Raw genomic sequence first — 17,500 nt, forward strand, 5'->3', positions numbered from 1 at the left:
TATATATATATATATATATATATATATATATATATCTATATATATATATATATATATATATATATATATATATATGCAGAAGCCAGGTACTATGTCGTACCTCTTAAGTAAATGGGGATACAATCCACAATGAAGTAAATCCTCTTGTAGTTTAAAATATATATCTCTTGTACAGGATTAAAGCTTTCGACCATCAACTGTGGTCTTGTTCACTAAAATGTGATATGTCACCTCAAGGAACTAACAAGTAAGAGCACAAACTATCCTCATCTAGTTCACAGTCCGCAAGTATTTTGATATTATCCTGATTAAAAGCAAGATTCCAAACAGAGTGCCTACATAAATTTCTAAGCAATTGACACGAAGATCAAGACGAATTCAGGAAAGAACGAGGGCTCAACAGCCTGATCATTCATAATATAAACTAGCTTGTTACCTAACCGTTGCTTTTTTTTTTCCCAAATGTTTGTGCTCTTACTTGTTAGTTCCTTGAGGTGACATATCACATTTTAGTGAACAAGACCACAGTTGATGGTCGAAAGATTTAATCCTGTATAAGAGATATATATTTTAAACTACAAGAGGATTTTACTTCATTGTGGATTGTATCCCCATTTACTTAGAGGTACGACATAGTACCTGGCTTCTGCATTTATGTTTCCACATAGTACATCCACAAAACATTAATGGCCAACATTATAGGAGACTTCATCCGTCAAGCTTTGGGAACTCAGGTTCTTCAGGAGTACAGACTATACGAAAGAAGATGCATCACCGCCAGAAGACTGAAAAATCAAATCATATTCCTTCAAGACTGTATTGCAGAGCAGGTGGTTCCGAAAATGTACGGCTGGTTATGCAGGGACTCTTTTGAAGGAGATCCGTTTCCCAGATACAAGAGAGACTTTTTGGAGGACCAAGTGAAGCAAGCAAAGTTCAAACGCGAGGAAATTCTTTTGGAAATTAGACACAGGAAAAATAACCTACGTCAAGAAATCTACAATAGGAGAACAGATAATTATCAACTTTGACTGGATTGTTAATTGTGCAGGTGAGGTTGCTTTGCAAAAGTCGTTGGCACATAAAGCTCAGCTAGATGGGAAGCTTAGAAATTTATGTAGGCACTCTGTTTGGAATCTTGCTTTTAATCAGGTTAATATCAAAATACTTGCGGACTGTGAACTATATGAGGATAGTAAAATACTTCTTAGCCTAGGACTTAATTTTTCTCTGGGCTCTGAGGAAATTGATATCCTTAGAGTTATTGGTAGCATCAATCAATTTAACTACAAGTATTCAGGAGTAAACGTAGATTTTATGAAAGGCATGTTGCTTCTTAGTTTTGAGAAGAAAGTAGATCATTTACCGCGACGTTTCAACTTGGCATTAGATAGATTGAAGAATAATTCAAGTATTAAAATTTTAAAAGCAGGCAAAGGAGGCTGTGTAGTGGTTATGAATAAGAAAGTTACCTGATCAAGGCACACAGGCTCTTAAACGATAGCAACACATACCTAAAAGTAACAAAAGCCCCTTGCATTAGCGATTTGCAGTTTGAATTTAACAAGAAAATAAAAGCCGTAGTTAGCAGTGGTGTGGAAAAAGAAACCAGAAATATAGTCCTGAGTAAGCTAGCGAGAAAACTGCCGTCTTTTAGTTACTTTTATGGAACTCCCAAGATTCACAAGGAGGGGTGTCCTTTAAGGCCCATTGTCGCTAGCTGCAACAATCCTCAGTCGGATCTGTCATCATGGTTAGCGGATGTTTTGGGGAAATTAATAGGAACAATTTCGAAATCTCACGTTAAGCACAGTATGGATTTTATGGATCAAATTAAGGAAAAGAATTACATAGGTACTATGTATAGTGTAGATATAGTTTCTTTATTCACGAATGTACCACTGAGTTTCGTGCTCGACAACTTGAAGAAATTAGCCTCAGATAATATTTTCAAGCCACCTATATGCACATAGATAAATTTTGTCATTTGATTAACATTTGCGTTGAATCTACAATTTTTGAGTTTAATGGTTCGTTCTATCAACAAAAATCCGGGGTCTCGATGGGCTCACCTCTTTCCCCCATTATTGGCTAACTTATGTATGGAATTTTTCCGGAAAGGTTCACGTTGACACTACCGGAAGACATCAAGCCTGAAATTTCGGTTAGGTATGTAGATGATGTTTTTATTGTTTATAGACACGGTGAGGAAGCCTTTCATAGGTTTTTAGAGTTGCTCAATGGTTTTTTGTCCTCTATTAAATTTACAGTGGAAAAGGAAATGGAAAATAGGCTTCCCTCTCTAGATATGGTAGTTCATAGAGACACAGTGAGTAGTGACTTTAAATTCAGCGTGTATAGGAAGAACACCCACACAAACACTTATATTCATTACTTTTCATATCATGAACCCAAAGTAAAGCACAACGTTCTAACCAATTTGTTTTTTCGAGCATACCGAAGATGTGATCCCCAGTTCATTGACACCGAAATAAATTTCTTGGTAGATAGTTTTACTAAACTGTGTTACCCTATGTTTTTATACTACAGTCTCTATCTAAAGCTAGATCGATGTTTTACGCCCCTCATGATATAACTGAAAAGGTAGATTTTAAGGCATCTCTTGCTCTTCCTTATAATAGAGAACTTAATAAATTTTCTAGGCAGCTTAAAGAAAAAAAGAATGGCTTCAACATAGTTTTTCAGTACAACAGTACAATCAAGAAGAAACTCATTAAAAATAACCCGGGTAATAGAGAGAATGTAGGAGTATATGTAATACCTTGCAGTGATTGCAATGAATGTTACGTGGGAGAAAGCGGACGTTCCCATTGATAAGAGAAGGGAAGAAAAAAAACACTGGGAAGACACGTTGCTGCTTCCAGAAGGGGGAAGTTCATACAGTGCAATTGCGCAAACATACATGGAGAAAAACCACGCAATAAATTTTAAAGGTACAAAGGTTGTTTTTGCATGTAACGACAGGACTTTGAGACGAGTAGTAGAAGGGGCGTTAATTTCATTAAACGAGACCTTTGCAGGAAATACTGGTATTTCAGAAAATACAGCTATTTGTGAAGAGATATGTAGGAAAGGGAAAATTTCAAACTTTAGAAAAAAAAAAAAAAAAATATGTGCCAATAACGATGTTGCCACCTCTCCTGTTTTACTCCACTCAGGTCATTTCTCCCAACTAACCACCCAACCAAAGCAGAGAACAAGCAGTTGACAATAGAAACATTCCCCACGAAGATCAAGACGAATTCAGGAAAGAACGAGGGCTCAACCGCCTGATCATTCATAATATAACTAGCTTGTTACCTAACCGTTGCTTTTTTTTTTTTTTTTTTTTCCAATGTTTGTGCTCTTACTGTTAGTTCCTTGAGGTGACATATCACATTTTAGTGAACAAGACCACAGTTGATGGTCGAAAGCTTTATCCTGTACAAGAGATATATATTTTAAACTACAAGAGGATTTTACTTTGTTGTGGATTGTATATATATATATATATATATATATATATATATATATATATATATATGAGACATATCACATTACCGTGAATCATATACACACATTGAGCTACAAATGTCCATTTAATATCTAATTGGCCAGGTTTACTGAAGAGGTTTACAAGGAAGACGCCTTAAAAATCTTATGTATGCGCCTAGTTTTTTTTCTATATCATATATATATATATATATATATATATATATATATATATATATTCTATGTATATATATATATAGAATATATATATATATATATATATATATATTACAACACACATATATATATATATATGTATATATATATATATATATATAGATATATATATATATATAATATATATATATATATATATATATATATATATATATATATATATATATATATATATATATATATATATATAATATATATATACACACATCACACACCACACATATATATATATATATATATATATATATATATATATATATATATATATATATATATATATATATATATATATATATATATATATATATATATATTGAGGATATGAGCAGAAAAACTAGGGAGCTGACATAAGATTTTTAAGGCGTCTTCCTTGTAGAAGAAATCTGTAGGGAAATAAAAAAGGAAGTAAATGAGGGATAAGAGAATTTCCCATCCTTTAAGGCGATTGAATGATGTTGACAAATATTACCCCAATTCCCAGGTCACGCAAGACGGACCCTCAGGTCAGCCGTGGTCATGGGTCGTTGCCTTCCTTCCAGACTCCTTTAGAGTCCTCTCAGTTCCTCTAGGGAACCCTTTCAGGAAGTTACGGGTGACAGATACTCAAAGAGAGAAAGACTTTCATTTTTTTCCGCCGACCCCCTTTTACGAACCTGATGGGCTATTTCTCATGTCGTGACTTTCTTTCAGCTGTCTCGGTTTGTGCCCCCGTTTTGATGGAGGCCATTACTGGGAGGCGTCCAAATGAATGTCCGGATGTATATATTCTACATAAATTTGTATCCGCGGTTGTTCGGTTTCAATGTTGCTGTGTCACAACAGCGAACAGACGTTTGAAAATGTTCGCTTATTTCTCGTTGAGTACTTGGTTGGGATTTAGATGATGGTATGTCAGCTTATACCGGGTAGATTATATAGCATCAGGTAGTGGAATATTGCATTCTCTCTCTCTCTCTCCAACAAATTCGGTTTGTTTACAGTACCTCAAGCTCTGTATCTCTCCCAACTATATACCCGTTTTCCTTAAGTTTCCGTGCGTCTCCTTCGGCATTATATTAACCCTTCTTTAATAATGGGGTTGCCGTCCTCCAAAATGGGTTCCTCTCGCCATTATAAATTCCGGGGAAGTCAGTGTAACCGTGTGAAATTTATTAGTTGTCACTGGAACTTCACTTATTACGTTTGCCTAAGTGAATTTGTGTGGCAAAGAAACGGAAAGAAAGAGTAGTAGGTTTTGACCTCATTTTGTTTCTTCTGAAATTGCGTTTTAATGGTGTTTGTTTATTTTTTTTATGATTTATGTTTTGTGTTATCTTATTCAATTCTTCATTATTAATTACTGTTTTACATCTGGCTTTTATTTTCGATTTATATATCTGTTTATTTTCGATTTATATATCTGTGTAATTGTTTGCTAACATTATACCACAAAGATCTAATTATGGGTTTTGACGAAGACCGAACCAATGGTGGACGTCTTGACTGGCAACAAGTGATTTGATTTTGGTGGAGATCGGGCCCTGGAAATTGGGCCTTTCCTTCTTTTGGGGAAGGGGAAGGGGGAGGGGGAAGTGGTAGGAGGATGGGGGCTGGTTCATTTCCCAGCCTTGGGAGACGTTTTCTGTTTTATTACATACACACACACAACACACACACACTCTCACACACATGTATATATATATATATATATATATATATATATGTATTATATATATATATATATATATATATATATAATATGTTTACATTGACTCCTAAAAAGTTTCTTGATGATATATAATTGAAAATAATGTTAATTTTGATGTTCAACTTAGTCTTCTCATAATTGTATTTACTTTTACTCCGCATGAAAGTGGCTCGGATGCTTTGAAATTAAACTTTTCTGGATTTTTCATCCAGTACGGCTGGAATATGTATTAAGTCTTACTTCTTGACATAAGTGTTCGTTCATCTGATTTGTATTCTTGAATTTAGAATTCAGGTCATTACAAAACGTGTAGAATACCCTTTCGCTCATTTTCCCTCGACACTGCGTCATTCTCTCTTCTCTTCTCTCACTCTCTCTCTCTCTCTCTCTCTCTCTCTCTCTCTCTCTCACTTTTATTTCCAAGCTCTACGTCTTGGGAAATTTTCATGCACACTCCATTGGGCAAAAGATTTCGTTGGAAACTGGGTCGGGGGCCACCGTGGGGTTACCACAGGGAGATTGGGAAGTATATTGCAGGGCCTAGGTTGGTGGTAGGGGTGGTTCCCCCTTCCCCCGGTGTGGGGATGGTGAGGGTCGGTCGTGGAGGTCGGAAGGGGGTGGGGGGGAGGGGTAAGGTGTTAGGTTTGCCGACGATGAATTTGTGTGGATTTTGTTCCTTGCCTGGAAAAGAATCCCGATATTTCAGTCGAGGGCTATATTGCCCTGTCTCGGTCCCTGCGCCGAGGTTTCGCTTCAGGATCCTGAAAAGGATAACGGATCCAGGAACACCGAGATACACAGCGAGGATGGCCGCTGCTAAACGTCTCATGAATCGCCGGATGCTGTATCTCCGATCACGAAGACTCTGCAGAAAAGGAAACCTTATGGCTGTCTTCGTCTCTCTCTCTCTCTCTCTATTTCTTTTCTCTTTTTTTTTTTACATTTTCACTCCTCTCCTCCTCCTCCTCCTCCTCCTCCTCCTCCTCCTCCTATTGGTTCGTTCGTATCTCGAGAGGACTATTGTAATTTCTAGTTCTTTAGTGGTGGGGATCGGAATCTGTTGGAAAGGTAAAGGCGGAAAGAATTGAAACCATTTTTTTTAAAGGTTACAAGTTGCAATACACTTGGAGTCATATGGTTAGTGAATATGTTACACAAACGCGGACGCCTTAAGCGCATGCGCACACTCCCACAAATGCAAACAAACATACTGCTGAAGAACTTCACCTGCAGGCCCATCCATTTGAAGAGCCTCAGAAATGTTTACTGTTTTAGCACTTTCATCATTAGCACATAGTAAACTGCTCCTTCTTATGCTTGAATTTGTTACTCTCTTTCATTTTTAATTTACTTATTTTATCTCTCTCTCTCTCTCTCTCTGGTGCCTAGCACTGAAGGACCTGGGGAAACCCGAATGAGCTGTAAGGTCTGTAAGGGTGAAGACTTAGACTTCAGACCTTATTCAGCTCTTCACACCTTCACACCTCACACCACCTCTCTCTCTCTCTCTCTCTCTCTCTCTCTTTCTCTCTCTCTCTCTCTCTCTTAATGAACGTTTTCCTCTAAGATAGATTTTTAAAACCCATTTTCCCTTGCCATGACATGCATAACCACAAGTTGGGTTTATTTGCTGTGCGAAGCGAAGAAGTCACTAGGTTTCTGTTCGATGATTCAAACGCCTTCAGTGTTTCCATATCAATATGCATCATCTTGAAAGCTTCCATCAGTGTTATTACTATTGATATTAATACACTCACACTGTCAGAAATGACAATTTACAAGAAGTCCAGAAGTGTGTCCCGACTTTAAGGAAGTTACATATTTACCTCCCGGGGCCCCAACCTCTCAGCATGCTAACACAGGAACCATTAGGCTTGACCCCAGGCTGAATGACGGCAAGACTAAACTTGAAGTTCGTTATTCATGAACTATCTTTACTATAGTAGATTCACATTAACCGTGCATTTGATATCTAGGCCATCCCCTTACGACGCCCCTGATTGGCTGTTGAGAGAGTTCACATAGACAGGATGTATGCTCCGACTCTCCTGGGGGATACTTTTGAAAGACGTATCTCTCAAGAGAGGTGGAACATACACCCTGCTGATGTGAACTCTCTTGAGAGACTGAGAGTTTCCAGCTCTGTGATTGGCTCATTAACAGCCAATCAGGGGCATCATAAGGGACTGGCCTAGACATCAGAAGCACGGTTGATGCGATTCTACTATAGATATGTGAATGCAATTTGAAAGGCCTTACCTTAAGGATTTACCTGGGCAGTCTGCACACCCTGTGTACCAGTATGTTTTACCCAACCCACCTGTTACGGACCCCAGAGGTCCGCTACAGGTTCAATAATTATAATAAACACAAACAGAACAAAAGTTTATTTACAAGCTTAATAACAAAGATAAATGCAGAATGGTTTCTCCTATTTACATAACAAAATTAAAATCTTACAATACGTGAACTGGGGAAACAGTGAGGTAAAGAAATACTTGCTGGCCAGTTTTGCAGATGTCGAAAATCAATGCTCGAAGCGACGGCTTCACGAAGGACGGCTGTATAACTATAGATGTCTTCTTGACTCCGTACTGCAGAAAACAATGTCTATTCTTGATACTCGAAGGGCAGGTTACTCCTCAAAACCAACTTGTAGGACGTTTCTTCCCTGAAGGCTTGCTCAACGTCGGAAAATCTCTCGCTCTCTCTCTGACTGGACGACTTGATCCGATTCCGATCAAACTCTCTTGCGCCTTCTTCCTCTCTTATCCTTCGTCTGTTCCCTCTTCTCTTATCTCTCTCTGATGATCTCTCACTGGTGATCTCTTCTGATCTGATATCTCCTACTTCGTCAGTCGTATACATACGGCGATCTGGGGGCGGGGCCTACCAGCGAACATCACACACTTACGAGATGACAGGAATGTTTTAGAAGGATCTACTATGAGATTCAGGGTCTCTGTAACACGGTTTTTTGGACTTTGCTCCTTGTCAAAGCATCGGATGTAGCTGAAAGTTGACATATGTATATTTTACAACCACACACAAATTTTGTCAGCATTATCAATAACCTAAACCCGATAGTTTTGATTTTTATAGAGTAAAAATGATCTAGCCGACACCATGGCCAATGATTACGAGCCAAGAGTTGAAAAACATTCATTACGTAAGCAAGGTAAACAAACGCCTTTTGACTAAATGTTGCCCAGCCCATCCACCAGACAGAAATGCCATCGGCTCTGAAACCCAAAGACTTTATGAATGGCGGAACGATACATAGATGTGGGTGGGGTATCAGTGCTAGCGTAGTAATACTACTGTAGCATTAGTGCCGCAACAGTATAGCAGTAATATACATGAATTAAACGTTTAGACCAACTGCTGGGATCCTTGAGGATCATTTAGCACTTCTTACAACTACTCGAGAAATTAGTTTTTATAGCCAGAAGTTAAATTTTGTAATACAACAATGCCCATGGTAGCCTTCAGTTTTATCCTGAATTATAACGAGGCGAAAGTGGGTGGAGCCTCATGAAGTCACCATTCTGACGATAATTATCGTTGAAGATTTAAAGCCAATATACGGTACGGCTAGTCAGTAAATAGGTAGATAGCCAATAAATAAAAATTGCTTGACATTGGATACAGCAGTTATCAAATCAAGCTTGTCTACTATGTTTTTGGTAATTACCAACTATTCCCTACATCTTGTCAATCTGATTGTGACCTATAAAGTAGACTGAAATTTCTTTGGAAACTTATTTTGGGAGTTAGACTAATAATCGAAGTGTTTTTGTATTTATTAACATATTTTGTTGGTTTGTTTATTATGACAATTATCAGTGGGGAGGTTCCAGAGTTCATAAAGGTGTACTGCTTTGCTTGTATTTAAATTTGTATGTCATTGTTGCCAGAGGTTTAGCCTTCGTTACGTATAGCCAATCATCCATCGAGAAAGAGGGAAGAAATGATGTCATAAGTTACGTAACGAGTGCGTTCGAAACCTTTTCTCTGAGTAAGTTGGCCCGTCTTCAAAAAATGTCACTTTTACATTATAAGTACTATTAGATTAAAGTAAATTAATAATTTGTTAATTATAATTTGTTAATAGTTGTCCAACCTTTTGATCTTATTTTAGGTTAAGTTTTTTTTTAACAAGTTAGTATCGTTTATTAGTTCGATGAACTCTGTAAGGGAGTCATATGACTTCGCAGTTTTGCTTTGTTTACCGCCTTCTCCCCCGGTATTAGTGAACCATTGAAGTGCCGTATTAACGATCGTTGTTTTTCTCTCCTATGAGCTGTGTTGACTCGAGTGGAAGGCTTGATCGTAAGGGTGGTGATTCGTGACAGGGTTAGTTCGAGTTCCTCCTCACAGCCTGACGCCTTGCCACTTAAACTTTGGTCACTTCTGCAGTTTTGTACGGAGATTTGAAGATTTGGATCACGGCTTCTTTAATCCTTCGCTGCCTTGTGTGTGGTCGCTGGTGTTTGTCACCCGCGGCATTCGTCAGCCACGCCCCTTCCCTCGTTCATCGGAAGGATTCCGAACGAGTTGGCCCGTGTCTACTGGGAACGGCGCAGTTTGTGGCGTGCGAGAACCGTTGACGTCCCGGATTCTCGGAGGCTACCACCCTCGGTGTTCCCGTGGTATTTTGGGTTGCCTGCAGGCATTGCAGCTTGACTGGTTGACCTCGGCATCAGCGTCAGTGAGTTCTTGGAACTCGTGGAGACAAGTAGGGCGGCTTTCTACAGGTATGAGATAGTTTTTGTAACTATTAAGACGATCGTGGATCGCTGAGTACCGTAGATTTGATTTGCACCCCCGCCCCCTGGTTGCAGTACGGTCTTCTGGATCTGGTATGACCTGAGGAGATGATTCTCTAAGCCTCTTGTGATTATTACTTTGCATCTATTTGTAAGATTATTTTTCGTAATTCATTGTTTATTTACTTAAGTTCAGTTTAGCATTTAAGTTAGTTTGTCTGTGTTAGGTAGGAATAATATTAAGTTTCCAATTTATTTTCTCTTGCTTCCTTCTACCTAACTTAGTTTTATTAGGTTAGATTTTTCTGGCAGTAATTTTGACAGGTACCTGCCTGAAGTGTCACATTTAAAATTTCCTATTTCTTATGTTAGGGTTTAATTTAGCTGTAGGTGATCTATAGATCTTAAGGTTGGTTTTCCCTTGATTTATGCATTCACTTTATTTTGGTTATTATCGTTACCACCATTACCTTTTTTTTTGTGTGTGTTTGTAAATAAATATTGTAACTTTTGTTGAGGTGTTTGTTCTTTTGTTCCTAAGTTGCTGTGACATTTTTACTCCGACCGCAAATTCTGAGTAGAGACAAGAACCCTTGAAATTACGGCCGTAAATAAGGTCGTAACAATCTGGCGACCGTGACAGGATTTGCGCTCAGGTGTACACAGTAGTTGGGACTTTAGAACGCTCCTCAGTGGGGGTTATAGTATTTTTTTTGGATTTTTATTTCCTCTCCTACCACTATGGATAATTTGGAAGACTTTGAGTTTAGTCCTGCAGAGTTCTTAGGGTCTGCCGACTGTATTAGGCATTTACCCATACTAGGTAAGGAGTATCTTGTTAGTTGTGCTAGGTGGTTAGGTATTCCGTTCAGAATGACGGATACTAATGAGAGGAAGTTATAATAATGGTAAAGAACAGTGTATGCAAGGTTTGGCTGAGCTGAAGGGGTTAGTTTGGGGAAAAATATTAGTGATAGAGGTAGTGAATTAGGAAATGATGATAAGGCTAGTTATAGATGATAATTGGTATTAGTGGTGGTGCAGGTTTTTTCTCTATTTGATGATCCTCCTCAGACTGGACTCATTTATGAAGGGACCAGCCCAATTTGGTGCCAAGAGGAAATATAACTACAAACCCTTTCTTGACTGAAGAGAATTTAGGGCCAGCAGTGCCTACAATGCCTGTAAAATTCTGAATCAAAGGAATTCAGGAATATGATTTAATTTGTAAAAAAATAGAGTTGTTGAAATTGGAGCATGCAGAGAACGAGAGGGTGAGGATGGGAAGGCAATGAGATAGAGATGGCCAACCTTAATTTGGAAATGGCTAGGTTACAGGGGGCTCCTAACCAATTTAGCACCCCACGAGGGTAGTCAGCCTGACAGGTTTAATATTGGTGCTGCATTAAAATTGGTCCCATTTTGATGAAAGGAATGTTCCTGAATTCTTCAAGGCCTTTGAGAGGGTGTCAGCTCGGTGTCTTGGCCACCAGAGATGTGGACAGTGCTGATTCAGTGTAAACTGGTAGGCAAGGCAATCCGGGTATTATAATGCCTTGGAAGAAGGGATAGCCAGGGTTATCACAAGGTAAAGGCACTAATTTTAAAAGCCTATTGATTGGTCCCTGAGGCTACAGGTTAAAGTTTAGGAATTTTTAATAAAAACCTCCTTCCTTATCGTATGTAGAATTTGCCAGGTTCAAGGAGGAAAACGTTTTGACGACTGGTTGAAAAGTCGTCAAGTTGTCACTTTTCTTCTTGAGAGAAACTCATGCTTTTGGAGGAGTTTAAGAAATCTTGCTCCAAAGAACTAAGAATTTATCTGGAAGAATTGAAGGTCACTAATTTAGGTAAGGCAGCTCAAGTGGCTGACTAATTTGTCTTGACCCATAGAACAGGTTCAGGCAATTTCGCCAGCAAGGATATGAATAGTAATAATGTAGTAAACAGTCACGAATTTTCATAAGGAAATAATAAGATGATATAAAATAACGTCTAAGAATTCTGTCGTTCAGAATAATTTTTTTTTCTCTGTTAGTAAGAATGGAAAATTCACGAGTAAACCTGGTACTCGTGTATTTTCCAATGGAGGTAATTCTGGAACGAGAAATAGTAATATGAAGACTTGTTTCTGGTGTAATAAACCCGGTCATTTCCAAGCTCAGTGTCACGCCAGAACAAATTATCTTCAAAGGAATAATCCTGTGGCTTTAATGCCAAGCAATGCAGTGCATCTCCTGACGTAAAATTACCGATAATAAATAGTGGTAGTGGTGGTAATAGTACGCCTGGAGATGGAAATAATAATCCACAGGAATGACTAAAATATGATAAATACATATGGCCTGGTAAAGTAATTTATAATTCTGTCATTATTGATGTTAGGTTTTTGAGAGATACAGGGTCTGCTCGGTCGTTTAGTGCTGGAAAGCAGTTTTAAAAGGTTTGGTGAGTATTCAGGGAAACTTTATTGTTCGGGGAGGTTTCCCGAACACAATAGTTTCAGCTCCTTAGTAGTAGGTAATGTTGTCATTCCCTGGGTATTATGGAAAGACAGAGTTGGCCGTTGTCGAGAGTCTTCCTATAGCTGGTATTGATGGCATATTAGGAAATGATATGATTAATAGTGATGGCCAGGAATTATTCCCAATATTGTCAATCAATAAGTGTCCAGTGGCGGTTACCACTAGAGCTGCCGCAAGGGCTGCAGACTTATTAAATAATGATGAGTTAAATTTGAGTAGTTTAGAGGTAGACGTAGATGTAGATAGACCCGGGTCAGTAGTAAGTAGTGTAGTAAGTAGTGATAATGTAATTCCCGATTGGGATCGAGCAGCTTTTTATTGAAGCCAGAAGAGGGAGTTTAATTTTAATTAGGTGATACGTCTGACTTGACAAAGCCTCGATTTCTGGGTAAAAAGGGCATATATATAGGGTGAGTCGTCCCCTGGTTGCTACTGATCCCCAAATGTCCCGTATTGAACAAATAGTGGTGCCTTCTCAATTTCAGAGACAAATATTAAATTTATCTCATGACGATTCATTCTCTGGTCATTTTGGTGTCTGGAAGACGTTCCGTAGGTTGGCTAAATGTTTTTGGTGGCCAGGAATGAAATCGTCAGTAAAACAATATGTGAAAGAATGTCCAGTGTGCCAAGTGGTAGGTAAACCTAATCAGACAATTGTAAAAGCACCTTTATATCCCATACCAGCTATTGGCGAACCATTTAATGAGCTGTAGTTGATATAGTAGGCCCTCTGCCTAAAACTAAAACAGGTTTTATCTATTTACTGACTGTGATGGATCGGGCATCACGATTTCCTGAAGCCATTCCCATGAAGAAAGTCACATCTAAGGCTGTATTTGACCAGTTGGTAATTTTCTTTTCGAGGTATGGGATCCCTCGTAAGATACAAACTGATTGTGGAACTAATTTTACTAGTAAGGAATTTCGAAGTAAGTGTGCAGATCTGGCCATTCTGCACACTACTAGTGTTCCTTACCATCCAGAGAGTCAGGGAGTGGTGGGGAAAGATTCCATCAAACTCTTTAAAATCAATTTTAAGAAGATTTTGTTATGAGCATGGAGAGGAATGGGATAAGGGTCTTCCTTTTGCTCTCTTTGCTCTTAGAAGTCATCCAAATTCATCACGGGCGTGGCTCCTTTTGAATTAGTCTTGACATAAAATACCCGGGCCCTTTAGAAATTTTATATGAGGTTTTGGAATCTGATCAAATAAGGGAGACGAACTGGGTGAATTTGTTGATAATCTTAGAGGAAAACTTTCTAGCGCCTGGAAGTTTGCTAGAGAAAATTTAGCTAGCTCTCAGGCTGCTATGAAGATTAATTATGACAAGAAAAACTCGAGCACGGTCGTTTGAGCCTGGGGAATTAGTTTTGGTTGTTGGGTACTGATTCGGATACTTCCTTGAACCAAGGTATAAGGGGCCTTGGAAGGTGTTGAGGAAGGTATCCGATCTTAATTATGAAATAGAAGCTCCCGGGACCAAACGAAAGTGTCGAATTTTTCACATTAATAGACTGAAACCTTATATCTCTAGTAGATCTGATCCTTTGGAAACAGGGTATGAATCGGTTTCTTTGGTGGCAGAGGTGCTTCCTGATGGGTCTGAGGAAATAATTAATCAAGTACCTTCAGATGCTCTATCCAGAATGTGCAATGTTTTGGATGGGTTAGATGAGCATCTGAAGCATCTGATCTAAATCAAAGAAGGGAAATGGAAGGCTTAATTCGTTCTTTTTCAGATTTGGTTAGAGATTCTCCCGGATTGACCAGTTTAATTGAACATGATGTGGTAGTAGGAGAAGCTTCACCAATTAAACAAAGTCCTTATAGACTAAATCCCACTAAAATGGATATAGTCAATAAGGAAATAGAATATATGCTGAAGCATGATTTAATACAACCTTCTGTTAGTCCTTGGAGCTCCCCTATAGTATTGGTGAAGAAATCCGATGGACAGTATCGGATGTGTGTGGACTATCGTAAGTTAATACACCATACTAAAAATGATTCCTTTCCTCTTCCAAGAATTGACGACTGTATAGACCGCATTGGTTCAGCAAAGTATATTACCAAGTTGGATTTGCTCAAGGGCTACTGGCAAGTTCCTTTGTCGGATCGAGCAAGAGAAATTTCAGCATTTGTCACCCCATTCGGCTTGTATGAATGCAAGGTCATGCCTTTTGGGATGAGGAATGCTGCCAGTACTTTTCAAAGATTAATGAACCGTGTGGTCTGTGGGTTAGAAGGTACCGAGATCTACATAGATGATCTTGTTGTTCACAGTAATGATTGGAAAACTCATTTACTCAGGTGAGGTAAAGTTTTTGAAGCTCTCCGTGCTGCGGGCTTAGTCATTAACCTCGCTAAATGCGAATTTGGTAAGGCACATTGTGTATCTGGGTCATGAGGTTGGTCTGGGTCATATAGCCCGAACAGGCTAATGTCGAGGCTATAACTAATCTAAAGAGACCGTGCAATATCCGAGAAGTTCGAAGGGTGCTAGGTATGACGGGATACTATAGGAGGTTCGTTAGGAACTTTTCTGACATTGCTCGTCCCTTGAATGATCTTTTGCTAAAAAATAGGAAATTTATTTGGACTAGCGAGTGTGAAGAAGCATTCATTAAAATTAAGACTATTCTTATGTCTAAACCTATTTTGATTTCTCCAAATTTTCAAGCTCCCTTTATAATTGCTGTTGACGCTAGCGATGTAGGCATTGGAGGCGTTCTCTTTCAAAAGGGTGAGGACGAGGAAGTGTACCCAATATCCTACTACAGCAAAAAGTTGTTAACGGGCAGAGCATAAGTATTCAACTATTGAGAAAGAGGCTTTCGCCTGATCCGTACCATATCTCATTTTAAACCATACTTAACTAATCTTCTTTTCCAGTGGAGGTATGGGACGGATCATAATCCGTTAGTGTTTATTGAACGGATGAAAGGGTAAAATAACCAAAGGATTTTACGTTGGGCCTTGCAGCTGCAAGAGCTCAAACTTAGTAATTAAACATATTAAAGGATCTGATAATAGATCCCGGACACCTTGTCTAGGATGTAAAGTGTTAATTTTTGTTTGGTCTTTCCCTGCCTCTTTCGCCCTGCTCGTTTCTCTTTGTGTTCATTTAGAGTGAAAGCAAGTGCTAACTTTATGGTTTGTTCCGACGTTGTTCGGTTGTTTCGTTTATTTATATGATAATTCTGTTTTTTTTTGCCAGTGTTGTTTTTAGTTTAAATATTAGGGTAAGAAATATTCAGTTCTATATTAGTAATAGTTTCTTATTAGCTGATAGGTGGGTCTTTGTGCCATTTATATCTTTAATTTTTAGCAAGAACTTTTGGAATTTCAGAACTTTATCATTTTCTGTGATTTAGTACATTTTGTTCTTCGCTTTAGAATTATGTTCGATTAATTTTTATTTTATTTCCAGGCTTTGTATTTAATTAGACTGTTTTTATATATTGGTATGTTTAATTGAGGTATATTTAATGCCGACCTTTTTATTTCAGAATGTGTAATGCACAATTGTGTGTCTTATTAGATAATTCTATGCAATGTTTACATTAAGGTATTCTTTACTTTTAAGATTGATGCTATTTTAAGATTTAATTGATTCTTTAAGGTTTGTATAAAAAAATTTTACTCTATTTGATTAAAATTTTTTTTGAAAATGTAGGGGGAGAAAGTATTAGATTAAAGTAAATTAATAATTTGTTAATTATAATTTGTTAATAGTTGTCCAACCTTTTGATCTTATTTTAGGTTAAGTTTTTTTTAACAAGTTAGTATCGTTTATTAGTTCGATGAACTCTGTAAGGGAGTCATATGACTTCGCAGTTTTGCTTTGTTTACCGCCTTCTCCCCCGGTATTAGTGAACCATTGAAGTGCCGTATTAACGATCGTTGTTTTTCTCTCCTATGAGCTGTGTTGACTCGAGTGGAAGGCTTGATCGTAAGGGTGGTGATTCGTGACAGGGTTAGTTCGAGTTCCTCCTCACAGCCTGACGCCTTGCCACTTAAACTTTGGTCACTTCTGCAGTTTTGTACGGAGATTTGAAGATTTGGATCACGGCTTCTTTAATCCTTCGCTGCCTTGTGTGTGGTCGCTGGTGTTTGTCACCCGCGGCATTCGTCAGCCACGCCCCTTCCCTCGTTCATCGGAAGGATTCCGAACGAGTTGGCCCGTGTCTACTGGGAACGGCGCAGTTTGTGGCGTGCGAGAACCGTTGACGTCCCGGATTCTCGGAGGCTACCACCCTCGGTGTTCCCGTGGTATTTTGGGTTGCCTGCAGGCATTGCAGCTTGACCCGGTTGACCTCGGCATCAGCGTCAGTGAGTTCTTGGAACTCGTGGAGACAAGTAGGGCGGCTTTCTACAGGTATGAGATGTTTTTGTAACTATTAAGACGATCGTGGATCGCTGAGTACCTGTAGATTTGCACGCCCCTGGTTGCAGTACGGTCTTCTGGATCTGGTATGACCTGAGGAGATGATTCTCTAAGCCTCTTGTGATTATTACTTTGCATCTATTTGTAAGATTATTTTTCGTAATTCATTGTTTGTTTATTTACTTAAGTTCAGTTTAGCATTTAAGTTAGTTTGTCTGTGTTAGGTAGGAATAATATTAAGTTTCCAATTTATTTTCTCTTGCTTCCTTCTACCTAACTTAGTTTATTAGGTTAGATTTTTCTGGCCAGTAATTTGACAGGTACCTGCCTGAAGTGTCACATTTAAAATTTCCTATTTCTTATGTTAGGGTTTAATTTAGCTGTAGGTGATCTTTTATA

At 38.5% G+C, this 17,500-nt stretch overlaps 1 protein-coding gene across 1 annotated transcript in view; it reads right to left on the reverse strand.

Annotated features, from left to right (window-relative positions):
- Positions 1 to 9,984: 9,984 nt before the first annotated feature.
- LOC135214204 (52 kDa repressor of the inhibitor of the protein kinase-like) overlaps positions 9,985 to 17,500 on the reverse strand; it is a 20,169-nt gene continuing 12,653 nt past the window's right edge. Inside the window, exon 2 of the mRNA XM_064248270.1 lies at positions 9,985 to 10,167. Coding sequence (XP_064104340.1) covers positions 9,985 to 10,167 — 183 coding nt within the window. The remainder of the gene's footprint in view (positions 10,168 to 17,500) is intronic.

Source organism: Macrobrachium nipponense, chromosome 45, assembly GCF_015104395.2.
Source record: "Macrobrachium nipponense isolate FS-2020 chromosome 45, ASM1510439v2, whole genome shotgun sequence".
Lineage (NCBI taxonomy): Eukaryota > Metazoa > Arthropoda > Malacostraca > Decapoda > Palaemonidae > Macrobrachium > Macrobrachium nipponense.